This window comes from Chelonia mydas, chromosome 24 (genome assembly GCF_015237465.2).
Source record: "Chelonia mydas isolate rCheMyd1 chromosome 24, rCheMyd1.pri.v2, whole genome shotgun sequence".
In the NCBI taxonomy this organism is placed as follows: domain Eukaryota; kingdom Metazoa; phylum Chordata; order Testudines; family Cheloniidae; genus Chelonia; species Chelonia mydas.
In genome coordinates, this window is record NC_051264.2 from 666137 (window position 1) to 693284 (window position 27148).

The 27148-nt window shown below is 64.8% G+C and overlaps 3 protein-coding genes across 8 annotated transcripts; 2 read left to right on the forward strand and 1 right to left on the reverse strand.

Annotated features, from left to right (window-relative positions):
• On the reverse strand, positions 1-25340 carry TRIM46 (tripartite motif containing 46). 5 transcript variants are annotated; one of them, XM_037883082.2, is made up of 10 exons: positions 25208-25340; positions 12011-12266; positions 11207-11550; positions 10522-10665; positions 9771-9866; positions 9318-9571; positions 8856-8977; positions 4419-4718; positions 2182-2479; positions 1-1821 (listed from the first exon to the last, which is right to left on the reverse strand). In XM_037883082.2, the coding sequence occupies exons 2-10, from the start codon at positions 12258-12260 to the stop codon at positions 1446-1448; spliced, it is 2184 nt and encodes a 727-aa protein (XP_037739010.1). In that variant the 5' UTR covers positions 12261-12266; positions 25208-25340; the 3' UTR covers positions 1-1445. The 5 variants fall into 5 exon arrangements, with proteins under 5 accessions (XP_037739010.1, XP_037739009.1, XP_043391190.1 ...); XM_037883081.2 differs by lacking the exon at positions 25208-25340 and adding an exon at positions 25062-25199; XM_043535255.1 differs by lacking the exon at positions 25208-25340 and adding an exon at positions 16060-16153.
• KRTCAP2 (keratinocyte associated protein 2) lies at positions 16092-18732 on the forward strand. Its single transcript, XM_037883083.2, has 5 exons — positions 16092-16220; positions 17195-17349; positions 17464-17527; positions 17970-18036; positions 18542-18732. Exons 1-5 carry the CDS (start codon positions 16217-16219, stop codon positions 18660-18662), a joined length of 411 nt encoding a protein of 136 aa, XP_037739011.1. The 5' UTR covers positions 16092-16216; the 3' UTR covers positions 18663-18732.
• On the forward strand, positions 25309-27148 carry DPM3 (dolichyl-phosphate mannosyltransferase subunit 3, regulatory). 2 transcript variants are annotated; one of them, XR_006287357.1, is made up of 3 exons: positions 25309-25324; positions 25886-25984; positions 26754-27148. XR_006287357.1 is itself a non-coding variant. In XM_037882926.2 (2 exons), exon 2 carries the CDS (start codon positions 26787-26789, stop codon positions 27063-27065), a length of 279 nt encoding a protein of 92 aa, XP_037738854.1. In that variant the 5' UTR covers positions 25886-25984; positions 26754-26786; the 3' UTR covers positions 27066-27148. The 2 variants fall into 2 exon arrangements, 1 of the variants encoding a protein (XP_037738854.1); XM_037882926.2 differs by lacking the exon at positions 25309-25324.

Sequence of the window (27148 nt, forward strand, 5' to 3'; positions counted from 1 at the left end):
TCTCTGGCATTGCAGTTTATTGTAGGAAACCATGAAAATACAGCGATTGCACAGTACAGACCCCATGAGACCCCACGGAAACTCTGGGAGCTCCCAGTGCCGGAGCCCAGGCCCCGAGAGGCCTCGGCCCTGCCATCCCCAGCCAGCCCAACGCCTGCCCCCTGCCCATGGCACAGGCTGGGGAAGAATAGAAGCGGGTGGATTTGCTCCTTGGCGCTTTGCTGTTTGTGGAGGTGAAGCTGCACTAGCCCCCCTGTCCCCCGGAAGGAGGCGCGTGCAGGGCAGCGGGTGCAGACACTTCATGCCGGTGCTGTAGGGGCTTCGCAGGACAGGTGCAGCAGGGCAGGGCTGGGCCCACGTGGGGAGCTCCCCGCATGGCAGCGTGGGGGTCGGGGTGAGACCCCCTCCGTGCTCTCCCATCCTCCCTCGCACTTGACGGGATGTTTCCAGCAGGCCCCAGCCTGGGGAGGGAGCTTCATTCTGCAGCCTGGTGCCCTCCCAGCACCCCTCCGCCGTCACCCGCTCCCTCTGCAGAGCCGTGCTGAGGGAGCGGCAGGATGAGCCCAGATGCAGGGGGCAGGACGAGCCCTGGCTCTGGGCAGCAGCTGGGCTGGCTGGGTCAACGAGCCATGTCTACAATCACCCTGTGCCCAACCCAGCCCAACCTCCCCCGGCCCAGCCCGGGGCTCAGGCAGCTCCCCAGCTCGGCCCCACCCAGCTCCCCCTCTCAGGCCCGGGCACAGCGGCTGGCTGCTGCGCCCTGGTCCATGTGGAAGGAGGATCTCGGGAACGTGACACGCACCCAGGCCCGGCCCATCCTCAGGCCAGAGCCTGGCAGGATGGGGGTTGGTTCAGGGGCACTGCCAGGCTCTGCCCGGTGCCCTCAGCGCCCACAGCTCAGACTCCAGGGTTAAACGTGCTGGAGAGGGCATCATTTCAGGTGGGAGCCCCTGGCAGGCCGTGGAGAGGAGCTGGGGGTGGGAGGGGAGAGGTTTTGGTGGGAGGGCGGTGAGGGGGAGCAGCAGGCCCCAACCTTCCCCCCGCAATCCAACAGAACAGGAAGGATTCACAAGCCCAGCATGGAGACGCTGGGGAGCAGAGCCGGGCTCTCCTGGCCCCCGAGGCCTCAGCTCATGGCTGGGTCACACACTGGCAGGGGTCTGCCCTATGCCGCCCTTCTGCCGTCACTGCAGCCTGCGCTCCGGGCCCGGGGGCCGAGGCCCTAAACTGGCCCCATGTCAGAGCCTCGCTCCGCTCCCCGTCAGCTCTGCGGCCCCCCTCGTTAACCCCACAGGCCGGAGCTCAGTGCTCCCCAGAGCCAAACTCCCACGCCGGTCGGAGGGCAGGGCTCAGGCGGCTCCTCCTGGTGGCATGTCCGCGACGCGGAATCCCACTGCCGGCAGCTGGCCCCGGGGCCACCCCGGCCGGCGTGTGCCAGGGCCGGCTCAGTCCAGCTTGGAGAGGCCCCCGATGGTCACTTTGCGCTCCTGTTTGCTGGCCACCAGCTCCTGCAGCTGCAGGGCCCCGCCCCCGATGAAGCAGAAGGCCGGGCAGACGGGGCCCGAGCAGTCCACGCCGCACTCCCACAGGCCACGGAAGGAGACAGCGTCGTAGAAGCTCACCTTGCCCCGCTCGTAGTCCAGGCAGACGCCGATGCGGGGGGGCAGGGGGATGGTGCAGCCGCTGGGGTCGCGGGAGGTGAGGGCCGAGCCATGGGGCAGCAGGATCTTGCCCATGCCGATGGTCAGGAAGGCGTATGGGGGGGGCGCGTCCACGGTGGCGTCCTCCGCCCCACTGTCATGCCCGCTGTCTGGGTCGTACCTGCCCGGCGGGAGGGGGAGCATGAGTGCATGGTGTGGACGGACACACAGACAGATCCGCCCTGAGAAGATCCCATCCCCTGGGGCACGGCAGCCTCAGACAGAGGGGGCTGAAGCCCCCCACGGTCTCTGCCCCTCTGCCCGGTTAGCATCCAGGCCCCTCCCTCCGGGAGCAGTAAAGCATGCCAAGGGCTTAGCCGGGTGTGGGGTGCGACAGAGGGAGGGGCCCGAGGGGATGCTGGGAGCTCCAGAGGGCCCGGCGGTGTGATGGGAGCTCCAGCCCAAGGCCCACGGACCTGGGGGCATTGCTGGGCCCTGCCTCCCCCACCCCCAGCGTGGGTGGCCCAGCTTCTGCCCTCACCTGGGGCTCACCACGTCCTGTGGCACCTGGAACCACTCCTGCAGCTTGCTCTCCAGCCCCACGCCCACCTTGACCAGGTAGGAGCTGGGGTCCACGCAGCAGGCCCAGTAACTGCGGCCCTGCGTGACGGCCACGTCGCCGATGAGCAGGTCGATGGAGAGGTGGCAGCTGGTCATGAGGCGCTCAGCGGCAAAGAGCATGGGCAGGCCAGGTACACTACGCACGGCCCGCTGGTCCTTGCTGATGGCCAGGCGCTCCCGGTTGAAGCCCCAGCGGTTATCGAGGAAGAAGCTCAGGACTGAGAAGCGGGAGAGAACAGAGAGTGGGGAGGGGCTGAAAGACAGGGGGTGGCCCCACACCCCCACAGGCTCCTCTCCTGGAGGGACGCAGGGCACGTGGGACTCCTCAGGGGCGCAGCAACCTGGGCTTCCCCCTAGCTGGGAGTGGCCACAACCCTGGGTCGAGTGCACGGGAGTCACAGACACTGACCGCTCACCGCACTTCCCCGTGCTACGGCTCTGGGGCTGGGGCGACTCCCGAGGTGCAGCCCCCTGGAGATCCGCAGGGCTGGCCTAGAGCCCTCCGTCTGCAGGTCACAAATGTGTGCCGTGGGAGCTATGAGAGGTCGGTCCCCCCAACCTGGCACAGACGGCGCTGGGGGGGTAACATAAGAACGGCCAGACTGGGTCAGACCAAGGGTCCATCTAGCCCAGTGTCCTGTCTTCCACAGTGGCCAGTGCCAGGTGCCCCAGAGGGAAGGAACAGAACAGGGAATCACCAAGTGATCCATCCCCTGTCGCCCATTCCCAGCCTCTGGCAAACAGAAGGGAGGAAAGGTGGGTTAAATATCATCAGTTCCCATAGTATCTAGATACCGAGGTTTTAGGCCTGCTTCTGAGTCCTCATCTTTCCTTATCCCCGTGGTGTATCACAGCCCCAGGGCATGAAATGCAGCCACCGCTGGGGCTGGGTGCAGCAGCTGGTTGATAGCCAGATAGCAACCTTGTGCGGCGATTGCTCACCCAGTGCTGAAATGCAGCCATCTCTGGGGTGGGGCCCATCAGATGTTTAAATGTATATCAAAGTCTTTCGCAAAAAAATATAATTCCATGATTTCACTTCGAAAAAACTCAGGTTTTGGGTTAAAGCAGGTGGAGGGATGGGAGGGAGTACAGTATATAGTGAATGAAAGGTTGATTTTAAAAGTGTCAGAAAAATATTGTGAAAACAGGAAATTCCTATAATCTCATAAGAACGACCAGACTGGGTCAGACCAAGGGTCCATCCAGCCCAGTGTCCTGTCTGCTGACGGTGGCCAGTGCCAGGTGCCCCAGAGGGAATGAACATAACAGGGAATCGCCCAGTGATCCATCCCCTGTCACCCATTCCCAGCTTCAGGCAAGCAGAGGCTAGGGACACCAACCCTGCCCATCCTGGCTCACAGCCATTGATGGACCTATCCTCCATGAATTTATCTAGTTCTTTTTTGAACCCTGGTAATGTCTTGGCCTTCACAACATCATCTGGCAAGGAGTTCCACAGGTTGACTGTGCGCTGTGTGAAGAAATACTTCCTTTTATTTGTTTTAAACCTGCTGCCCATTAATTTCATTTGGCGACCCCTAGTTCTTGTGTTATGAGAAGGAGTAAATAACATGTCCTGATTCACTTCTCCACACCTGTCATGATTTTATAGACCTCAATCATATCCCCCCTTAGTCGTCTCTTTTCCAAGCTGAAAATTCCCAGTCTTATTAATCTTCCCTCATATAAATATCCCTTACCTGGTGCAGGCGGTGTGTGCAGGTAGGTCCCCCCACACCTGGTGCAGGCAGAACAGAAGGGGATATCCCCTCACCCGGTGCGGGCGGCGTGTGCGGGTAGATCCCCCCTCACCCGGTGCGGGCGGCGTGCGCGGGTAGATTCCCCCTCACCCGGTGCGGGCGGCGTGCGCGGGTAGATCCCCCCTCACCCGGTGCGGGCGGCGTGCGCGGGTAGATCCCCCCTCACCCGGTGCGGGCGGCGTGCGCGGGTAGATCCCCCCTCACCCGGTGCGGGCGGCGTGCGCGGGTAGATCCCCCCTCACCCGGTGCGGGCGGCGTGCGCGGGTAGATCCCCCCTCACCCGGTGCGGGCGGCGTGCGCGGGTAGATCCCCCCTCACCCGGTGCGGGCGGCGTGTGCGGGTAGATCCCCCCTCACCCGGTGCGGGCGGCGTGTGCGGGTAGATCCCCCCTCACCTGGTGCGGGCGGCGTGTGCAGGTAGATATCTTCGCTGTACTCCCCGAAGCCGGCCTTGTTGCAGCCCTTCACTCTCAGCACGTAGACGCTGTCCGTGTCCAGGTACTCCACCAGGGCGCTGGTGCCCCGCACTTCCTCACGCCGCTGCCACAGCTTGAGCGCCTTGGCCTTGGCGTCGCTCTTGCGGTACTCCACGGTGAAGTGCCAGGCGGGCGGCGAGAGCTGGGGCAGGCGCCAGCACAGGAAGATCTGGTCGTAGGCGTAGGTGCGCTGCGTGTCGATCACCGGCGCCTCAGGGGCTGCAGGGAGAGACACAGGCTAAGTGAGCAGGCCCCACTTGGGGGGCAGGCGAGCGGCCAGACGCAGGGAGGGGGCATTCCGGACGGACGGACGCACAACCAGCAGGAGGCTAGGGGAATCTGACTGCCGAGAGCTCGTGTGGGCACCAGGGGGAGAGTCAGGGAGACGGGGCCAGGGGCTGCTGAGAGGCTCCAGGGACCAGGCGGGCTGAGTGCAAGTGTGGGGAGAGAGAGGCAGGGAGGGAGCAGAGGCTGGAGACACAGGAGGGGATGAGGGGGAGCAGGGAACTGAAGGATGGAGCTGGGGATGGAACCGGGCACAGCGTGATGGAGGGTGGTGGCGGGGACTGGGCAGTTAGGGGTGGGGAGCTGGAACAGAGGGGAGAGAGGACGGAGGGATGGGACGAGGATAGTGGGGGATGGAGACACAGGGATGGAGGAATAGGGACAGGGATGGGTGGGAAGTGAGGAATGGGCACAGAAGGATGGAGTGGCAGATGCGGGGATGGAGACAGAAGTGAGGGATGGAGGAGTGGGGGTAGATGGGGGCGGGCACAGAAGCGAGGGATGGGGGCAGATGGGGAAGGGCACAGAAGTGAGGGATGGGGGCAAATGGGGGGCAGATGGGGGGTGGGCACAGAAGCGAGGGATGGGGGCAGATGGGGGCGGGCTCAGAAGCGAGGGATGGAGGGATGGGGGCAGATGGGGATGGGCACAGAAGCGAGGGATAGGGGGCAGATGGGGGGCGGGCACAGAAGCGAGGGATGGGGGCAGATTGGGATGGGCACAGAAGCGAGGGATGGAGGGATGGGGGCAGATGGGGAAGGGCACAGAAGAGAGGGATGGAGGGCAGATGGGGGCGGGCACAGAAGCGAGGGATGGAGGGATGGGGGCAGATGGGGGCGGGCACAGAAGCGAGGGATGGGGGACAGATGGGGGCGGGCACAGAAGCGAGGGATGGGGTGATGGGGGCAGATGGGGGCGGGCTCAGAAGCGAGGGATGGAGGGATGGGGGCAGATGGGGGAGGGCACAGAAGCGAGGGATGGAGGGATGGGGGCAGATGGGGAAGGGCACAGAAGCGAGGGATGGAGGGCAGATGGGGAAGGGCACAGAAGCGAGGGATGGGGGGCAGATGGGGGGCGGGCACAGAAGCGAGGGATGGAGGGCAGATGGGGGCAGGCACAGAAGCGAGGGATGGGGGGATGGGGGCAGATGGGGGGCGGGCACAGAATCGAGGGATGGGGGGCAGATGGGGGGCAGGCACAGAAGCGAGGGATGGGGGCAGATGGGGATGGGCTCAGAAGCGAGGGATGGGGGGATGGGGGCAGATGGGGGCGGGCACAGAAGCGAGGGATGGGGGCAGATGGGGGGCAGGCACAGAAGCGAGGGATGGGGCAGATGGGGATGGGCACAGAAGCGAGGGATGGAGGGATGGGGGCAGATGGGGGGTGGGCACAGAAGCGAGGGATGGGGGCAGATGGGGAAGGGCACAGAAGCGAGGGATGGAGGGCAGATGGGGAAGAGCACAGAAGCGAGGGATGGGGCAGATGGGGAAGGGCACAGAAGCGAGGGATGGAGGGCAGATGGGGAAGGGCACAGAAGCGAGGGATGGAGGGCAGATGGGGAAGAGCACAGAAGCGAGGGACGGAGGGCAGATGGGGAAGGGCACAGAAGCGAGGGATGGGGCAGATGGGGAAGGGCACAGAAGCGAGGGATGGAGGGCAGATGGGGAAGGGCACAGAAGCGAGGGATGGGGGCAGATGGGGAAGGGCACAGAAGCGAGGGATGGGGGGCAGATGGGGAAGGGCACAGAAGCGAGGGATGGGGGGCAGATGGGGAAGGGCTCAGAAGCGAGGGATGGGGGGCAGATGGGGAAGGGCTCAGAAGCGAGGGATGGAGGGCAGATGGGGAAGGGCACAGAAGCGAGGGATGGGGCAGATGGGGAAGGGCACAGAAGCGAGGGATGGAGGGCAGATGGGGAAGGGCACAGAAGCGAGGGATGGGGGCAGATGGGGAAGGGCACAGAAGCGAGGGATGGGGGGCAGATGGGGAAGGGCACAGAAGCGAGGGATGGGGGGCAGATGGGGAAGGGCACAGAAGCGAGGGATGGGGGGCAGATGGGGAAGGGCTCAGAAGCGAGGGATGGGGGGCAGATGGGGAAGGGCTCAGAAGCGAGGGATGGAGGGCAGATGGGGAAGGGCACAGAAGCGAGGGATGGGGGGCAGATGGGGAAGGGCACAGAAGCGAGGGATGGAGGGCAGATGGGGAAGGGCTCAGAAGCGAGGGATGGGGGGCAGATGGGGAAGGGCTCAGAAGCGAGGGATGGAGGGATGGGGGCAGATGGGGAAGGGCACAGAAGCGAGTGATGGAGGGCAGATGGGGGCGGGCACAGAAGCGAGGGATGGAGGGATGGGGGCAGATGGGGAAGGGCACAGAAGCGAGGGATGGGGGGCAGATGGGGGCGGGCACAGAAGCGAGGGATGGGGTGATGGGGGCAGATGGGGGCGGGCACAGAAGCGAGGGATGGAGGGCAGATGGGGGCGGGCACAGAAGCGAGGGATGGAGGGCAGATGGGGGCAGGCACAGAAGCGAGGGATGGGGGGATGGGGGCAGATGGGGGGCGGGCACAGAATCGAGGGATGGGGGGCAGATGGGGGGCAGGCACAGAAGCGAGGGATGGGGGGCAGATGGGGATGGGCTCAGAAGCGAGGGATGGAGGGATGGGGGCAGATGGGGAAGGGCACAGAAGCGAGGGATGGAGGGCAGATGGGGGTGGGCACAGAAGCGAGGGATGGGGGGATGGGGGCAGATGGGGGGCGGGCACAGAATCGAGGGATGGGGGGCAGATGGGGGGCAGGCACAGAAGCGAGGGATGGGGGCAGATGGGGAAGGGCACAGAAGCGAGGGATGGAGGGATGGGGGCAGATGGGGAAGGGCACAGAAGCGAGGGATGGAGGGCAGATGGGGGCGGGCACAGAAGCGAGGGATGGAGGGCAGATGGGGGCGGGCACAGAAGCGAGGGATGGGGGGATGAATGGGGGAAGAGGACAGAGGGCTGGTCAGAGAGAGCAGGGGCAGCTCTAGGGGCGGGAGCGTGACTTGCCTCGGGTACTTCAGTGACGACTCAGCAGCGGCCATAGCCTATAAACAAACAGAGGTAGAAGCGAGTCTGAAAAGAGTCCCCAGCCGGTGCAGTGCAGGGCCCGGGGTGGGCACCTGCCCGTGGGGGAGGGCACCTGCCCTGCCCATGGGAGCGCTCCCCCGCAGGGAGTCCTGGCCCAGCCTGGCCCGGCTGGCTACTCACCCTTCTGCATCTGGCACAGGGTCCGGGTCCTGTTTGCTCACATCCAAGTCCCACCGCACAGGCCCTTGACCCCCAGCTTCCTACCCTCCGCCCCTGCCCTGCCCGCAGGGAGCCTGGAGCAAGCGTGGGGGCTGACGCTGGCTGAGCCCCATGGACTCTGGGGCCGTTTGAAGGGGACTCTGGGGGCTGCTGGGCCAGGGGACCCGTCTCCTGACTCTGCAGGGAGCCCCGAGCCTCCCTGGGTATTTCACATACCCTGCCTGCCCCCAGAGCGAGCAGCTTCCTGCCAGGAGGGGCCCCCTGGGTAGGGCAGGACAACGCGGTATCTGGGGTCAGGACCCGAAGTGTGGGAGGCTTTGCGGGAGCCCATGAGGCCACTTCCCCCACAGGTCTCTCTCCAGCAGCTGCCAGCCCCTGACCCAGCTCCACACAGAAGGGAGGCGTGGGGGTCAGGCTGCCAGACAGGAGCTCCTCCCACTCCAGACAAAGCTCCTCCCACTCCAGCTGCCAGGCAGGGAGCTCCTCCCCCTCCAGACAGAGCTCCTCCCCCTGCAGGGTGCCAGACAGAGAGCTTCTCCCGCTGCAGGGTGCTTGGCAGGAAGCTCCTTCCACTCTGCACACAGCTCCTCCCTCTCCAGGAAAGCAGAGAGAAAGCTCCTCCCTCTCAGCATAGAGCTCCTCCCCATCCAGGAAGCCCCTCCCCTCATTCCAGAACTCCTCCCACACAGCCCAGAGCTCCTCCCCCTAAAGGAAGCCACAGAGGAAGCTCCTCCCCCTCAGCCCAGAGCTCCTCCCCTGTGGCTGGCCACAGGTCTCCGGCTGTCATGTTTACCTTTGATAAAGGTCAGGTCCGTGAGCAGCTTCATCTCTCTGCCGAGGTCCAGCTGGAAGCGGCTGAAGGACGAAGTGGCGGCAGGCCGGAAGCTCTGCAGCGAGTCTGTGGCCCTGAGGATCCTGCGGCGACAGGAGATTCAGGCGTTGGTGCAACGGGCCCCGGTAAGGGGCTCCCAGTGGCACCAGTGCCCCGTCCTACTCACGCACCAGCATGGGGGCTCCCGGCAATTGAGCCCCAAGTCCCTCCCGCTAGCCCACAGAGGTGGAAGGCTCCTCCTGCATGTGTCCCACTGCCCTGGGAGATGGGGACAGCGCATCAGCCAGATCCCTGGCCCCGGGAGACCCCCTGCAGCGCCCACAGAACCACAGATGATCAGGGTTGGAAGGGACCTCAGGAGGTTCTCGTCCCACCCCCTGCTCAAAGCAGGGCCCACCCCAACGAAATCAGAGGGAATGGTACCTGCTGTGCAGCTGCTTGGCTGCCTGGACAAAGCAGGGGTGGTCGGTCTCCTTCAGCACCTCCTGGGCGTAGCCCACCATGCCCGAGTTCTCCAGCATGGCCCGGTGCTCCTGGATCTGGTGGTGCAGGCTGGCCAGCCGCTCCTGCTGGGACTCCTGGATGGCCTGCAGCAGGGCCGTCTGCTTCTCCTCCAGCACCGTGCACAGGCCCCGTATCAGCTGGGAAACCTCCTCCTTGGCCTGGGACCCATTCACCTGCCCGACCAGAGCAGAGTCACCATGGGGCCTCCCTCCACACAGGGGCCCCGCTGCCTCGGGGCTTTGGCACCTGGCCTGGGGGTGCCCTGGGGATGGAGCACAGTGCCGGGACACCTCCTGCCCTCGCCCCAGAGGGGTGAAGCAGCGTCCCCTCCCCCGGCCCTGGCAGTGCCCCTTGCTGGCGCCCCCCGCTCACCTCGGTGTGCTTCACCGTCTCCTCCAGCTCTGCGATCTGCATCTGCACCGTGTCCTGGCTGCTCAGGATGTAGGTGAGGCTCTTCATCAGCTTCTCCTACACGGGCAGCGTGGGCAAATGAGACACACAGGCCGCTCACCTCGCACCGTCCAGTCCACGGGGAGGGGGTCGGGGTGGGGGGGCTCTGAACCCAGCCACCTGGGTGTGCACATTGAACAAGCCGGGCCCCACGCCTGCGCCAACGTGCACAGTCCATGAGGGTGGTGGAGGGTTTACAAAGGGACCTGACCCCCGGACACTGCATGCACCCCACTCACTGCATCCCCCGCTGCATGCACCTTGCTCACTGCATCTCCCCACTGCATGCACCTTGCTCACTGATTCCCCCCCACGACATGTACCCCATTCACTGCATCCCCCCCCACTGCATGCACCTTGCTCACTGCATGTCTCATCTGCACCCTCCATGCTGATACTGGACCCCCACCCTGTGCATGCCCTATTGATCTGCACACCCCCCGCTCTGCGAGGGGATTCCCCCCTCAGGGTACATCCCACTCGTGTTGCCCAGCTCTGACAGAGAGACAGTCCTCCCTTCCTGCCAATCCCCCATCTGTACCTGACCCTCTCTGCCATGGAGACCCGCGCCCCACCCTGCCCATGCCCCAAGTGCCAGCACAAAGCTCCCCACCACCCATACTCCATCTGCACCCCCCAGCTCTGGCCTGGGAAGCCCCGGTGCGTCCCTCACCCGCAGGGCCTGGTAGGCGCTCAGCACAGGCGTGATCTTGTGGCTGGCGTGAGTGCGGCGCACACGGCACAGCGGGCACACCAGCCGCTGGCAGGTCTTGCAGTAGTGAGTCACCTCCTCCTTGTGCTCCGGACACATCAGACCCTGCGCAGCAAGACCCACCTTCAGCAACAGGGCTCGGCGCCCTGCTTTCCAGCCAGTGGGTGTCAGCATCCCCCTCCCCATTCAGTGCCCCAGGTGCCATTCAGTGACCCCCTCCCCTCCCAGCTGCCTCAGCATCCCCCTTCCATCCACGTGCCCCCTGATCTCGGCACCCCCACCCAGTGTCCCTGGCATCAGGCCCCCTGCCAGCATGCAGGGGTGCGACACCGGGGCTGGCACCGCCCTGCACGCCTCCAGATGGACAAGATGCATGGAACCCCCCCCCCGCCTGTCTCCACCCCAGCCGCCCGTACAGCAGCGACCAGAGGCCCTTTCACCTCGGAGCCATGTTCAGGTGCCCGCTGGCCCCTGCTCTGGGCACAAGGTGGGTGACGCTGGGCCCAGACACACCACCCCCTCCCCCACCGAGTCCCAGCGCCCAGACCTCTCCCCAGCCATGCCCCAGGGCACAGGGCCCAGCCTGGGGACTGCTCACATCCGGGCCTAGCTGGAGCCTGGCCCGGGACGCCCGGGCAGCCCCTACCTTGGGCCGGAAGTTGAGGGTGGGTGGCGTGGGCTCGTGCTGGGCCTTCTGGGTGCCCCAGGGGTGGTAGAGCTTGAAGCACTCGTTGCAGAAGCTCGACTTGCACTCGGTGCAGCCCTTGGTGGCCTCCAGCGGGGGGGGTTTGCAGAACTGGCACACGATGGCGGTGCTGATGTTGATGGTCTGGCGGTACCGCTCCACGACCCGCTCCAGCGTCAGGTTCCGGAACAGGTTGCCCAGGCCCCGCTCGCCCAGGTCCACATCCCGCTGGCAGGACGGGCACGGGAAGCTGACGGTCTGGGGGTGCACGGCCCCCCGCTTCCGGCCCGGGTAGGTGCCAAACCCTGGGGGACCCCAGAAGCCTGTCACATGACATTCAGCCCTGCCACGGCCGACCCCTCCCCGCCACAGCCATTAACCCTCCAGCCATGGCCGCCATCACCCTGCCACGGCCACGAACCCTCGCCACGGCCATCGCCCTCCTGCCATGGCCGTCTCCTACCCACCCCCGCCATGGCCCCCACTCCCGCCCTCTGCCCCTTGCACAGAGACCTGAGGCCTGGTTACCCTCCCAGGCCCCGCGGCCTCCTCCTGGCCCTGACTGAGCTTCCCCAGTGAATTCCTGCACCGAGATGCACAGACTCCTCCCACTCTGCCAAGGGGGATCAGGAGCCTTCTGCTCCCAATGCACTCTGGGGGTTTCCCAGGGCTCAGAGGATGTGGAAGCTGCATCCCCCAGACCCTAGAAGCAGGGTCCTCCTGTGGCAGGGCTGGGGATCCCAAGACATGCCGCTTTGTCCCCACCTGACTTGAGGAGCCGATCCAAGCGGTCGGGTTTGGGGACGACCCTGCGGCCCATGCGGGGGCTGCGGGTGGCCGGTGTGGAGGCAGGCGAGGTGGGCTCCGAACTGGGGTCACAGCAGATGTAGCCATGCTGCACGAGGATCTCACTGGCACAGACGTGGCAGACATTGTGCATGCAGGGCAGGGCCAGCGGCTGCTTGTACATCTCCTTGCAGACAGGGCAGATCAGCTCCCGTTCCATGTTCTTCATGCTGGTCTGGAGAGGGGCCAAGGAGAAAGGTCACAACTGCCCCCCTAGGAACTGCCTTTCCCCACCCCCACCAGAGGGGGTGCTGGGGCTCAGTCCTGACCCAGGAGCGCCATGCTGGCAGCCGCATGGGGGAGCCTTTGCTGGGCAGGTATTACAGCCACTCCCCAGGGGGGCCCCTCCCACCCCCCCAGTCTCACAGCCGCTCGTCCCAGAAACAGCTGCCAACTGGCCGCTTTCAGCAGGTAACAAGAGGTGCCAGGTTCCCTGCAGGTGCCCAGCTGGCTCCAGAACCTGCCCAGCCAGCCTCCAGCTAGGTGCATGGTCCCAGATTCCTCCAGTCTGGCCAGCCTGCCACGCGCTCCCGTGGGCTCTGGCCCCAGCTCCCCAGGCTGCTCCTTCTCCATTCCCCGGCCCTCAGAGCAGAGCTCGGGGCGTTTCCCAGAAGGACCCTGGTTTCCACACTGCACTTTGCATTCGGAACGGTGGCAGAATTTGCTGCTTCGTTAGAGGGTCTGGGGCACGCTGCTTCCCCCTAAACGCCCCCTCCCCGCCCCCATTGCACACACCGGGCCTGTTCGCTGCGGGTTTGCTCCGCAATCGCCCACCCAGCCCCCAAACCCATCCAGTTCCAACCCAGAAAGAGCGAAATCCCGGCTCTGCTTGTGGCCCAAGGGACCAAGGGAAGGGCCTGATGCGGGCCCTGGAGCCAGTCCCAGGGCAGGCCCCAAGTCCCGGTGCGTTGTCCTGAGGAGCCCACAAGCTGCCAACTCCCCCAGAGGGGCAAAGAGCCTCCCCCCGGCCCAAAACACACGGCTCCCTCTGCCCCAAGCCCCATTCAAGGGCCCTCTGCTCCTGGCTAGGCTGCCCCTGCGGCTGCCCCTTGTGTGGCTGGCACCTGCCAGGTGCATCTGCCCAGTTCGGTGCGCACCGCAGACACGCACGCACACACCCCTACCTCGCTGCTGCACAATACCCTGGGGATTGAGGCAGCCAGCAAGCCTGCAGCCTGCCAGGCCATCCATCTCTGGCCCGGAGGGGCCGAGGACAAAGCCCAGACAGTCCCCCTGCTCCCAGACCCCCGGCGGGGGAGCTGTCAGCTGGCCAGGGCCCGCACTCACCTTGCTGCATCTCTTGGATGCCATCTCTGCCTCCGGAGAAGGGGCGCAGACGGCACAAAGCGAGGGGGGAGGGAGGAGGAGGGGAGATGGTGAAGGGAGGGGCAGGGGGAGAAGGGGGCAGGGCAGAGACAGAAGCTGGACTGGGCCCTGCTGCTGCTGCCTGGCATCCAGCCCTGGGCGCTCCTGCATAGGGTTGCCATGGAGACTGAGAGCTGCATGGATGCTCGGGATCCTTCTCAGCCCCTGGGGAAGGAGGGTCCAGGGCTGGGGTGGAGGCGAATGGGGAGCCCCGGGGGCCTCTCACCCCCCAAAGCAGCTGGTCTGGTTCCTGCTCACCCCCCTCCCATGCCACCACCATCACACCATCTCTCTACCCCCCCCCGTGCATTGCACGCCCATCCCCCATACACTACACACCCAGTGAGCCCCGTGCATTGCACACCCGAGTATCCTTTGCACTGCACAATCATCCTCCCGGCCCCTGCACGCCCCATCCCCGTGCAATGCACACCGATCACCCCCGTGCATTGCACACCCCCATGCGTCCCATTCCCATACCCATACCCCCCATCACGGGGCGTGCCCCCCGCCCGAGGAGCCAGCCCCCAGCCGCTCACACTGATCCGGACGAGCGCATCCATGATGGAGGTGAAGGTCTGCAGCTCCTCGCCCTCCGCCATGGCTCCGGCCGCCCCCGGCCGGGCTCCGGTCCCGACGGCAGCGCGGCGGCGGCGAACACCCCACGCTGCGGCGGGGGGGCGCACGGAGGAGCCGAGCTGAGGCAGGGAGCGGTGCGCATGCTCCCGGGGTAGGGGCGAGGGGCTGGCACGTGGAGGGGGGACAGGGCTGCCCCCCTGCGCCTGCAGACAGAGGAGGGGGCTGGCACCCTCGGGGCAGAGCTGCCCCTCGTGTGCCAGGGGGCAGCAGCCAGTGCCGGGGAGGGGAGAGCGGGGCAGAGGCAGCCTGGCTGGGGTTACTAGCCCAGCATCCCGGAGACTGGCCCATCACCTGCACACCCCCTGACACCAGGACGCGCACCCCCTCAGCTCAGTCCCTTTGGGGATCTGGGGCCCCGTGAAAGCACCTCCCTGCCGCGGTCCACACCCCTGTGCAACACCAGACGTATGACCTGAGAGCCAGGCTCCCCCATCCTCGCTGGGGATCTCGCACCAACGGAGAGGGGAGTTTGGCTGCCAGCACGGCCGCTGGGTAGTGCCCGCTGTCGTGCGGGTTGGGTACAACGGGGACTCTTGCTGGGAGCCGGTCTGATTTGTTCCCCAGACCTGTCGAAGAGCTCTGAGCAGCTCGGAAGCTTGTTTCTCACCCACAGACTCTGGTCCAGTAAAAGATATTCCCTCCCCCACCTCGTCTCTCTTGATTCCACAGGCCTTGTCTTCCCTAGGAAAAAGGTGTGTTTTAACCCCTGGTGCCTAGCCCTCGGCTCCCCCTGGGCTTTCCCTCGACCCACTCGACGGCTGTCCGTCCGCACTGTGAACGTGATACAAGCTAAACACTGTTTGCCAATGTGGACATGGCCTAGGGGCTGCCAAGCTGCTGGGCTGTGTGTCTCTCCAGCCCCGGGCTGTGCAGAGCCAGAGCAGAAGGAAAAAGGCCCTGTGGCTGGCAGCCCAGGCCCAGTAAGGAGAGGATTGAAAACTTGAGGCACGCTCTGGGGTCCAGACGTCATGGCACAAGCTCCATGTTACGGTATTTTCCACTGAATGCATCCGATGCAGTGAGCTGTAGCTCACGAAAGCTTATGCGCAAATAAATTGGTTGGTCTCTAAGGTGCCACAAGTCCTCCTGTTCTTTTTGCGGATACAGACTGACGCGGCTGCTCCTCTGAGACGTTATAGCCGAGTTGTCTGGGCTGGAAGATGCCCGCACCCAGGGGCACTGCTAGAACAGTGAGTCACCGGAGAGCCCTAATGGGCCTCTTCGTGCAGCAGTTAACGCCCAGACCCTGAGCAGGGCCCAAAGGGCAGAAATGGGGACGGGGAGGGGATGGGGAGTCGGTGAAAGCCACTTCGGGGCCGAGGGCACTGGCCACAGCGTGGGAGGCACCAGATATGTGATCTGCTGCTCCCAGCCCCACTGCTTCCAGTCCCCAGCCCCACTGCTTCCAGGCCCAGCCCCACTGCTCCCAACCCCTTTGCTCCCAGCCCCACTGCTGTGCCCCCTCCACCACCATGGCTAGTGCAGACAGGTCTCTGTATCCACCCGTCTGTCCACCCCTCGGTCTATGTCTGCCTGTCCGTCCTGCGCCTCGGTGGGCACAGACAGGTCCCACCCCAGTGCACAGGGCCCCACAGCCCCAGACCCCTCCCCCCCAAGAGCAGGGTGCTGGAGCACTGTGTACAGTGCGGTGCTGAGCCATTGAGCCAAACTTCCCCTGGATATGCTGGAAACCACTTCGAGGCATGGGGGGTGCGGCACCCCCCGGTCCAGCCCCTACACCCATAAGGGCCGGAGGGGAGGGAGCTCTGCCAGGCTAGTAGAGTGGGGGCGCTTTAGGATAACTGCAATGTCTACGGTCCAGCCTCCAGGGGGCGCTGCATTACAAGGCTCTGCACATGCGCACGGAATCGCACAACGCGTGTTGCATCGTCGGCTCTCGGCCGCCAGGCGGACCCAGCGATCACTGGAACCCCTTAGGGGCTGCGCATGCGCAAAAGACTCACCACTCGCTCACTGCCGCGTCCCTTCCCGAGCAGCCTCGGCCTCGCGCGTGCGCAGTGCGGCTCTCCGTGCCGGGTTGGCCGCGCGTGCGCAGGAGGCCGGGGCGGCGGGTCTGGGTCTCAGAGCGGACGGGTCGGCGGCGGCGTCTCGCGGGGCACCATGGGTAACGGGGGTGGGGGCGCGGGGCCCCAGGCGGGGGGGTCTGGGGGTGCTCGCCAGGGGAGGTGCCCGGGAGGGGTCTGGGGGTGCCCCGGGCGGGGGGGCCCTGGGGGGCAGGGGGGGTGAGGTTTGGTGCCCCAGGTGGGGGGGGTCTGGGGGTGCTCGCCAGGGGAGGTGCCCGGGGGGGGGTCTGGGGGTGCCTGGGGGTGCAGGGCGGGGGGTGAGGTTTGGTGCCCCAGGCGGGGGGGGGGCAGGGGGTGCCTGCCAGGGGAGGTGCCCGGGGGGGGTCTGGGGGCGCCCGGGGGTGCAGGGCAGGGGGGGTGAGGTGCCCCGGGCGGGGGGTGAGGTTTGGTGCCCCAGGCAGGGGGGTCTGGAGGTGCCTGCCAGGGGAGGTGCCGGGGGGGGGTCTGGGGGCGCCCAGGGGTGCAGGGCAGGGGGGGTGAGGTGCCCCGGGGGGGGCCCTGGGGGGGCAGGGGGGGTGAGGTTTGGTGCCCCAGGCAGGGGGTCTGGGGGTGCCTGCCAGGGGAGGTGCCCAGGGGGGGTCTGGGGGCGCCCGGGGGTGCAGGGCAGAGGGGGTTAGGTGCCCCGGGCAGGGGGCCCTGGGGGGGCAGGGGGGGTGAGGTTTGGTGCCCCAGGCAGGGGGTCTGGGGGTGCCTGCCAGGGGAGGTGCCCAGGGGGGGTCTGGGGGCGCAGGGTGGGGCGGTGCGGTGCCCCGGGGGGGTGAGGTGTCCCAGGTGGCCCCCGCGCTCACAGGGGGCTGCTGGCACCTGGCTGCCCGGGCACTAGGGGCAGGGCTGCTGCACGGCACACAGCTCGTGTGGCGCCCATCACCCTGGCGACCGGGCGCCGCATGGCCTCTCACACAGCAGCGTGAGCCGGCCCGTGGCTGCAGCAGCCCCACAGGGGTGGCTGCGGGTTGCTGGGGAGGGCCCGGCAGTGGCCCAGCGCCACATTGTGTGGTTCTTGCTCTGTCCCCAGCCGTGGGCACAGGCACGTCCCTGGCGCTCTCCTCGCTCCTCTCCCTGCTGCTCTTCACCGGGATGCAGATGTACAGCAAGCAGCTAGCCTCCACCGAGTGGCTGACCATCCAGGGCGGGCTGCTGGGATCCGCGCTCTTCATCTTCTCCCTCACCGTATCCTTTGGAACATGGGGGGGGTGGGATGGGGGGAGACCTGAGCTGGGGCGGACCTTGCGCTGCCTCCTCAGGGGCAGCTGCCTCCTTTCCTTTCCTTAACTCTGGCTCCAGGCCTTCAACAACCTGGAGAGTCTGGTCTTCGGCAAAGGGTTCCAAGCCAAAATATTCCCGGAGAGTAAGTGCCCAGCCCTGCCCGAGAGGGGGAGGGGGAGGGGGTGTCACATCCATAGCTCCCAGGTAATTAAAAGAATCCAAGCAAGATCCAAGAGGATGCAAGCGGGGGGCGGGGGGGTCTGATTATTCCTGAGACTCTGGGTCTGCAGGGAGCTGCCCTGCTGAGAGTCCAGTGCTGCACTGAGCAGACGCGCTGCCCCGCCTTTGGGACCCCAGCCCTGCCCTGGGAAAATCCTCCCCATGCTGCACTCCCAGTGGGACCCTAACCCTGCTCTGGGGTTCCCACGTGCTGCTCCCCGCCAAGGGACTCTAACCCTGCTCTACTGGGGGAGGGTTCCCACTTGCTGCTCCTCCCCTTGGGGGAGGCTGGCTGGCCAATGCAGCATGCCCAGGGCAGACACTCACTGCCTCTCACATTTCTCCCCTTCTCTCTTTTGCTCCAGTTCTCGTCTGTCTTTTACTCGCTCTCTTTGCATCAGGCCTCATCCACAGAGTGTGTGTGACCACCTGGTATGTAGAAAGCCTATCCCAGGGTGGTAGCAGGGAACAGGTACCCTCAGTCTTGGAGTGGGGGGAGGGCATTGCCCTGGGGAGCACCAACATCCAGCCCCTCCTCTAAGAAGGTGCTGTCAGGGCTGAAGAGACCTGCTGGGCCTTACTGAGCTCCTTTTCTGAGCTGGTGGTGCTGCCCCTGTACTAGGCAAGGGGTTGCGGGGCCAGCGGGGCTGCTCCCCGGCTGGGCATGGGGCTGGCAGGGCTGCCACTGTGCCAGGCGAGGGGTGGCAGGTCCATTCCCCGGCTGGTGGTAAAGCACATAAGAATTGCATGACTGGCTCTGACTCCTGGTCCATCTTGCCCAGGATTCTGTCTCCACCAGGCTAGTGCCAGTTGCTTCAGAGGAAGGTGGTGTGGGATAAGCTGCGCCCAGCCTGGTCTCTAACAGCTGGAGCTCATGTGGGGAGCAGGTATGGGCAAGGGATGGTGCTGACTGGCCTGCCCTCCTCTCTCCTCCCAGCTTCATCTTCTCCATGATTGCCCTCTACTACATCAATAAGATTTCCTCCACGCTCTACCAGTCTGCAGCACCCATGGCAGCGCCCGCCAAGGCCATTGGCAAAGGCAAGAAGAGGAATTGATGCCCCCATGACCCCTCCCATCCAGCCTGCCCGGGACTCTGGGGTACCCAATAAAACGGTCTCTTTGTAACCTCTGGTCAGTAGCTCCTGTGGGTTCCTTGGCCTCAGTGACTGGGCATGCCTGCTCCCCTTGCCCAGGGCCCAGCTCCCCTGCACGTTCACGCCAGGGCGAGGTGCTGGCCGCGGGTGGCCGGGTGAGGTCTGTCTTTGTGTCCGACAGGCAGCAGGGGCCACTCTACACAAACGGCTGACAGTGTGGTGGCTTCATCCTGTGCAGTAGCCAGCAGTGTCCAGCAGGGGGCACTGTGGTATTGGCAGTAATTCTGCGTGTCCAGGAGGTGACACACAACACCGGTTGAACACATGGGCAGCACAGGCCACGGCCACTGGGTGGCGCTGCCTTCTGTCGCCCTGCAAACCCCAGGCTGCTTGGCCTGCCCCCCATGAATCCTCCAGCCCCCTGGGAACAGCTCGTTCCTCAGGAGAAGAGGGGTCAGCGGAGGTCACTGCCTCCAGGCTGCAATTAATCGCATTCCGGGGGAATCTAGTCCCTGCTCTGTTTATTCTCTAACAGACCTAGCACTCCTACCTGGGAGGCAGGCAGGGGCCCCGGGCTGTGGAGTTCCTGATGACTGGGACCTTCCCAAGAGCCAGCACCGCCCCCCTGTGACTCGCCTCCCCAGGAGCAAGGATGGGCTGCCCCATCTTTAGCTCCAAGCTTGTGATGTTTAGGATCCCAGCAGCAGCAGCAGCCCTGAGCCAACAGCTGCAAAACCCATTGGCAGTCCTAGCCCCCTCCCCCTCCAGTTCTCTTCTAGGGACATCTCCCTTCCTTGTTACCAGCCTCTGCAAAGCAGTGTGTATAGGGCAGGGGTTCTCAAACTGCGGGTTGGGACCCCTCAGGGGGTCGGGAGGTTATTACATGGGGGGTCACGAGCTGTTAGCCTGAACCCCAAACCCCACTTTGCCTCCAGCATTTATAATGGTGTTAAATATATAAAAAAGTATTTTTAATTTATAAGGGGGGTCGCACTCAGAGGCTTGCTGTGTGAAAGGGGTCACCAGTACAAAAGTTTGAGCACCCCTGGTATAGGGCGACCATATTTCCCAAAGGGAAAATGGGAAACTGCGTGGGGCTGGCCTGAGCCGATTGTCCGAGCCCTGCCTCCTCCCCAGGCAGGGCTGGATTTGCTCCCACCCCCCCGCATGATCCTCCACACTTGATCGGTTGTCAAGGGCAAATGGGACAAATGCCCACTTTTGCCAGAAAAGTCAGGATGGCTGATACAGGTCTTCAAGAAGGGCCTGTGGCAGCCAGAATGGGATGTATGGTCACCCTAGGGGTGTAGCAGAGACGCTGTGTACCATAAACTGCATTGAAACCATTCCGCAGACCGGAGCCAAATCACACTTACTGTGCCCGAGGGGAGCTGGGAACAGCTGAGCCCTGCTGGCTGCTGCTGACTCAGTGTGTGGCCCCAGGCCTTGGCTGCACCTGTGTCTGCTACCCACCTGCAGTGATCACAGGCTCTCACCCCGGGGGGGGGGGGGGGGCTGTAGGGATTAACGGTCTGTTCCAGAGGGGCTGGGATGGGAGCAACCGGTGGGCGGCCTCCTGCAGTCAGGTTCTTTGCAGAGGGCAGTGTAAGGCCAAACCTTCCTCTCCCCTTGGAGTCAGAGAGGTGCGGGGGGCATCTGACTGAAGCAGGCCTGCTGGACAAAGAGTCTGTCTGCCTGGGACAGCCCAGACAGGCTGTGACTCAGCTGGGGGAGGAGAGCGGGTCTGTCCTGCTGAGTGCTGTCTGGGTTGGGATAGAGCCTGGCAGCCCCCCTTTGCCCAGCTGCAGGTAGTGTCAATGTGCTGACGCTGTCTGTCTAGACCTGCAAGGCGAGGAAGAGCCTAGCAGGGCCGGGCAGGTAGGCGCATGCCCTGGCTCCAGCAGGGGTTTAGTATGTGGCTGGTGCATATGTGCAGCGTCTCCAAGTGGGTCACGGCTGCAGCTGGTAGAGGGTAGGTGAGTGTTCCCAGTCGCCTGGAGAGCCCATTCCCCCAGGGCTGAGCTGTCGCTCCCCAGAGCCTCTGCCCCCTGCGTTTGTCCAGGGGACAGGAGCTCCCGGCCAGCCCCAGGAGCTGGGGACCCAGGGCCATAGGACGATGACTCCAGAGCCTCTCTGGAGGGGCAGAGGCGTGGCCATTGGCTAGGAGGGACCGACCCTCATCTCCCTGCCCTGGCCAGGTGCCACACCCTATTCAGGAGCATATCGCTCACTGTCCCTGGTCCCGCTTTGCTCCAGCTGCTGGGCCAGGCCCATGAGATGCTGGTATGCCAGCGTCTTCCAAGAGGCAAAGCATTTACTCAGGCTCCTGTGCCAGCACTTGGCAGGAGAACAAAGGCACCTTCCCACCCCCTTCCTCCCAGCACATTCCCCAGCCCTGCCATATCCCTGGCCCACAGGGGCAGATGGGAGCCTCTCCCTGTGCAGGGTGGGTCCAGGAGGCCAGGAGACTGCCAGGCCCTAAGCTGCTGTCAGTCCTGGGATCATGGAGTTGTTCCTGGCCTCTCCAGGTAGTAGGGGTGTCCCTGCCTGGCTGGAGCTGACCTTCCCTGCCCCCCCAAAGCTATACAGCTCAGCCAGGGGCCTTGTGCCTCGACACTCTCCCCTGCGGACTGGCTCATTTCCCCTACTCTGAGGCTTCTTGCTTGGCATTGAAGCTGAGGGGGAAGAGAGCAGAGACCCAACAGTCCTTCTCCCCGCCTGGGCTGGGGCCACAGTGCCTGGGGGAGGGGGCTTGAGTGATGGGGGCAGGGACTCCAGCCTAGGCCCAGTGGGTGCTGCAGGCCCTAGGGCAGGACTGGAGCAATGCTGGGGGGGTGTCACTGATGCAGGCCCCTGCTGTCCTATCTCAGGGGTGAATAGGGCCCACCAGCAGAGCCCCTGGGCCAAGGGAGAGGCAGCCCTGTGTCAGTTGCAGGCCTGGTGTGTAGAGACAGCAGAGCCAGGCCTGGGCCTGCTCTCCGGGACACGCTCCCCCGTGTTTGGTTTGTCCGAAGTCTGGGCTGGGTCAAGCTCCGGGGCTCAGGGGAGCTGCTGGAACAGGAAGTTATGGCAACCTGACCCCTACACAGGGGCTGGTGATGGGGCAGCAGAGGTCCCAGCCAGTCCCAGGCAGCTATCAGCTGACAACAGAGAGAATGGGGGCAGGCCCTGCTGTGCCTCCTTCCCTGAGCATGGCCAAGTGGCACTCAAGCTGCAGCCCAGTCCTACTGGGGGGAGTTGTTCCATCCAAGCCCCCTAGTCCCTTCAGATGCAGCCAGATGGGAGGTCTGCCGTGCCCCAGGGCCAATAGGCTCAGCTCCAGGTGCTGGTGGCTCAAAGGGAGGAAGCGTGGGGGGAGAGGGCCAAGAGCCAGCAGGACTTTAGGCCGTGCCCCTAGTTCTCTGAGCAGGAACTGTCTCCCGCTGCATGTGGAGCACCTGGCACAGCGGGGCCGGATCCTGACTGGGGCTTCAGTGCTGCAGCGATACCTCAGCAGGGAGGGGCAGTCCCTTTACCTGCTGCTGGGAAATCCCCCTCCTCTGCCTGGGCCCCACAAGGCAGGCTGGGGAGCTGCAGGAATGCCTCGGGCTGGAGGGTTTGGCTGGGCTCAAGAGGGGACACAGTAATTGTGTGAGGGGGGAGGAATGGGTGGATCTGTGCTCATGCTCTCTGCCAGAGGGTGAGTGGGGGTCCCAGGCTGCAGGAGGAGACATTGCCTTTCGCCTGGGAGGCTGGGCTCTGTCCCACTAATTAGCTGCACATTCTTGCGGAGATGCCCTGGGGCCAGGTGAGGGGCCAGGCTGCAGCTGATAGAGCCTTCCCCTCCTCCTCCCCCCATTGCTGCCCTGGATGATGTGTGAGCCACTCAGTCCCCCTGCCTGGGGGTTACACGCACCCTTGGAGCCATCAGGGCTGGAGGCACCAGGCCCAATCCCTGCACTGCAGTGGGGGGGAGGGGGGGGGCCTCACCCACATACCCCGCGGGCATTTCGCATCTGTACCAGTGAGTTGCAGACAGGAGGGAGGGGCCGCCATCCCAACACCCCGTCTCTGCCTGCCAGGACTCCCTCCCTCTCCCAGGTCAGGTGTGCACCCCCGCACCCCATGGCTGCTGTCCCCTCCATCCCTGGCTCTCACCGGACAAGGAGGAAACCAGATGTTTCCTGCTGCTGCTGCCTCTTTGCTCCCAGCCGTGACAAACAAGGAATCCGGCTGCTTCCTCTGAGGCTGGCTGGGAGCCCCAGGAAACAAGCAGGCAAAACAGGCAACGTGGGATGGGGAGGCAGCTAGGGGTCCTGCTAAGGGCCCCCTTTGTCCCCCCCCTCCCCGAACCCAGAGGCACAGGCACCACTGCAACCCAGGGCAGGATCTCGTGGGCCCAGGGCATCACGAGCACTCTGGGCATGGCGGGGCCTCAGGTGCAGGGCACTGCTGCAACCCCCCCCATCTCTCCGCCAAAGGATCTCAGGGCTGGGGTCTCTGGCGGGGGCTGTGCTGCCCCCGTGGGGCCTGTGCAGGGGCAGGAGTTGTGGAGCTCTGCACCCCGTGACCAGCTCTCCCTGCAGTTCCTGCTGTTGGGATGGCGGCGGCCGCTGCCCTTGGCTCCCAGACCTTCCTGTGCGTCACCCTGCCCTGTGTCAGTGAGAACACGCAAGGCACCCGTTCCCAGTGCCCTGTGACCGGGGCCTGGCTTCGCTTCCCAGGGAGAGGTGGGCAGGGAGGGCGCTAGCCACCCCCACACACAGCCGGTGCCAGGCAGCTCCACCAACTCTCTGCAGTGCCAAGGAGCCAGGCAGCCTCTGTGCAGAGCTGGGGGACCCTGAGCTCAGGATGCTGAGGCTATAAACCTGGTACTTGCAAGAGCATCCAGTACTGCGTTAGGGACCTGCGGGGCAGGATGGGTCACCCAGTGCCAGGGAACGGGAGGGCAGTGTGAGGCAGGAGGGGCCAGTGTGGGGCACCGAATTCCAGGGTGGAGGGGTAGGGAGGGACACCTGTGGGGGCAAGGCTGGGCACCCAGTTCCAGAGGTGGGGGAATTATTAGATTAGATGGTCCAGTGCCTTGTGACACGACACAACCCAGTGTTTCCACATTTCTTGCTCCTTTCATAGACCCATAGAAATGTGGGGCTGGAAGGGACCTCACAAAGTCATCAAGTCCAGGCCCCTGCGCTGAGGCACGACCAAGTCAACCTAGACCATCCCTGACAGGGGTTTGTCCAACTTGTTCTTAAAATCCCCCGGTCATGGGGATTCCACAACCCCCCTCGGATACTTGTACCAGAGCTTAACTCCCCTGAGAGTTAGGAAGTTTTTCCTAGCTAACCTAAATCTCCCTTGCTGTGGATTAAGCCCATCACTGCTTGTCGTACCTTCAGTGGATGTGGAGAACAATTGATAAGAACGGCTTTACTGGGTCAGACCAATGGTCCATCTAGCCCAGTGTTTCCGACAGTGGCACTGCCAGGTGCCCCAGAAGGAATGAACTGAACAGGGAATCATCAAGTGATCCATCCCCTGTCACCCATTCCCAGCTGTTTATAAGAGCCCTTAACACAGTGGTTTTCAAACTTTTTGTATTGGTGACCCCTTTCATGCAGCAAAACTCTTGAATGTGACCCCCCTTATAAATTCAAAATGGGGGGGGTAATTTAATGGGGGCTTGGGGCTGTCAGCCCTACAGAGCTGACAGCTGGTGACCCCCGTATAACCACCTTGTGGTTACGACCCCCTTTGAGCGCTCCTGCCTTAACAGAGATGCTGGCTGTTCTCAGGTCCCGCTCCTCAGTTGGCTTTTCCCAAGACTGACCAGGACCCGTTTTAAATCTTTCCTCCATCCTAGGTCCGGTTTTTTTAACCTTCAGTCAGGTTTGTTGCTCTCCACAGGCCTCCCCGAATTTGTCCCCATCTTTCCTGATGTGTGGTGCTCAGAATGGGACACAGTTCTCCAGCTGAGACCTTAGCAGTGCTGAGGAGAGCAGGACAATTACCTCCGGTTAATACAGCCCAGAATAGAAGCAGCCTTATTGCAACTGCTTCACACTGTTGACTCACCTTGAATTTGTGACCCCCTCTGACTCCCAGATCCTTTGCGCAGTCCTGCCTTCTAGCCAATTAGTCCCCATTTTGTAGCTGGGCATTTTAATTTCCCTTCCTAAGTGAAGTACTTGGCACTTGTCTTTACTGAATTTCAGCTTGTTGATTTCAGACCAGTTCTGTAATTCTCTTGTAGACTGTTTCCATGACAGCGACATCTTTCTCCCCGGGTTCCTTATGTCACCTGTTGTCCTCCTCTTTTCGGTCCCCCCCAAGCGGTACCCGTTCAAGGCCTTGTCTAGAAATACACTTTTTTTTTTTTACCTGCTCAAGTCACTTCAGCCTTCTTCCTCAGATCGTTCTCTCTGCAGTCTGCTGGCCAGTCTCGTGCAGCGCCAGTGTCAGCTGCTTACCCCGCAGAAGGCGCCCAGTGCCCTCCGGGCGCCCCTGGATGGAACACGCTAACTTACCCGCTGGGAGCCTGCAGCATTTGCCAAGTTTCAGAGGCACGGGTCAGCGTGGGGCTCCCACGAACGCTGCATCCCTACGTGGAGCTCCTTGCAAAAGCGGACCAGTCGGGGCACCAGGTGAGGCACCGGATCCGAGGGGGGGCACCCAGTCCCAGTGATGGGGAAAGGGGGGGCACCCAGCCCACGGGGTGCAGAGTCCAGTGCGGTGGCACCTAGTGCAAAGGGGTGGAGCGCGGCAGGGCAGGGGGCTCCCAGTGGTGGGGGGCAGGGCAAGGAGAGAGCCCGGGGGCGGGGGCGGGGGGGGGCAGGGCAAGGGGAGCGCCCGGGGGCGGGGGCAGGGCAAAGGGAGAGCCCGGTCGCGGGGGCAGGGGGCTCCCAGTGGTGGGGGGCAGGGCAAGGAGAGAGCCCGGGGGCGGGGGCGGGCAGGGCAAGGGAAGCACCCGGGGGTGGGGGCGGGGTGGGGGGCAGGGCAAGGGGAGCGCCCGGGGGCGGGGGCAGGGCAAGGGGAGAGCCCGGTCGCGGGGGCAGGGGGCTCCCAGTGGTGGGGGGCAGGGCAAGGGGAGAGCCCGGTCCCGGGGGCGGGGGGGCTGCTGGGGGCGGGGGTGGGGGGCAGGGCAAGGGGAGCGCCCGGTCCCTAGTGGCTCAGGCCGGCCCAGGCTCCCGAACTCCAACTCCCAGAAGGCCGCGGGCCGCGCACGCCGCCTGCGTGCCACGGCGCCTGAGAATGACGTCAGCTCCGCGACGGGAGAGGCCGCTGGCTGCTGAGCGGGGAGGCCGGTGAGAGGCTGGGGGGTATCGGGGCGGTGTAGTGGGGCTGGGGGAGTATCGGCGCTGGGGGGGGGGGTGTAGTGGGGCTGGGGGAGTATCGGCGCTGGGGGGGGGGGGTGTAGTGGGGCCCGGCGGGGCTGGGGGGGTATCGGGGCGGGGGGGGGGGTGTAGTGGGGCCCGGCGGGGCTGGGGGGGTATATCGGGGCTGGGGGGGGTGTAGTGGGGCCCAGCGGGGCTGGGGGCGGTGTAGTGGGGCTGGGGGGGTATATCGGGGCTGGGGGGGGGTGTAGTGGGGCCCGGCGGAGCTGCGGGGGTATCGGGGCTGGGGGGAGGGTGTAGTGGGGGCTGGGGGGGTATATCGGGGCTGGGGGGAGGGTGTAGTGGGGCCCGGCGGGGCTGGGGGGGTATATCGGGGCTGGGGGGGGTGTAGTGGGGCCCAGCGGGGCTGGGGGCGGTGTAGTGGGGCTGGGGGGGTGTAGTGGGGCCCGGCGGAGCTGCGGGGGTATCGGGGCTGGGGGGAGGGTGTAGTGGGGGGCTGGGGGGGTATATCGGGGCTGGGGGGAGGGTGTAGTGGGGCCCGGCGGGGCTGGGGGGGTATATCGGGGCTGGGGGGGGGTGTAGTGGGGCCCAGCGGGGCTGGGGGCGGTGTAGTGGGGCTGGGGGGGTATAGCGGGGCTGGGGGGGTGTAGTGGGGCCCGGCGGGGCTGGGGGGGGGTATCGGCATCTCAGCCGCGACCCGCTCTCCGTTGCTGACCTGCTCTCCCCGCCTCTCTTGCAGCCCGTCCTGCGCCGAGACCCGGCCACGTGCACCATGACCAAGCTGGTGCAGTGGCTGTGCGGACTGGCCCTGCTGGGCACTGCCTGGGCCACCCTGGCCTTGGACCCCCTGGGCCTCCACCTCCCTCTGCCCTGCCAGCAGGTGCTCTGGCCGTTCCCCGTGTACCTGCTGGTGGCGTTCGGCTGCTACTCCCTGGCGACCATTGGCTACCGCCTGGCTACGTTCAATGACTGCGAGGCTGCGGCGAAGGAGCTCCAGGAGCAGATCAGAGAGGCCCGAGCGGACCTGAGCCGGCGAGGGCTGAAGTTCTGACCCGCGGGGTGGGGAGGCTGCACCCCAGGGAGCTGGGCCGCTCACCTCACTTGGATTAGCACAATAAAGAATCAGTGTATGTA

What these genes read in the sequence shown, in the direction of transcription:
- TRIM46 (XM_037883079.2), bottom strand. Translation starts at nt 13,567, where the DNA reads ATGCAGGAGCGCCCAGGGCTGGATGCCAGGCAGCAGCAGCAGGGCCCA. An exon ending in CATCCAAGAGATGCAGCAAG is followed by an intron (nt 12,267 to 13,378) that starts GTGAGTGCGGGC and finishes GCCCCTCTCCAG; the next exon opens with ACCAGCATGAAGAACATGGA. An exon ending in GGACCTGACCTTTATCAAAG is followed by an intron (nt 4,719 to 8,855) that starts GTAAACATGACA and finishes CTCTCCCTGCAG; the next exon opens with CCCCTGAGGCGCCGGTGATC.
- KRTCAP2 (XM_037883083.2), top strand. An exon ending in TCTTCATCTTCTCCCTCACC is followed by an intron (nt 17,350 to 17,463) that starts GTATCCTTTGGA and finishes CTCTGGCTCCAG; the next exon opens with GCCTTCAACAACCTGGAGAG. An exon ending in AGCCAAAATATTCCCGGAGA is followed by an intron (nt 17,528 to 17,969) that starts GTAAGTGCCCAG and finishes CTTTTGCTCCAG; the next exon opens with TTCTCGTCTGTCTTTTACTC.
- DPM3 (XM_037882926.2), top strand. Translation starts at nt 26,787, where the DNA reads ATGACCAAGCTGGTGCAGTGGCTGTGCGGACTGGCCCTGCTGGGCACT.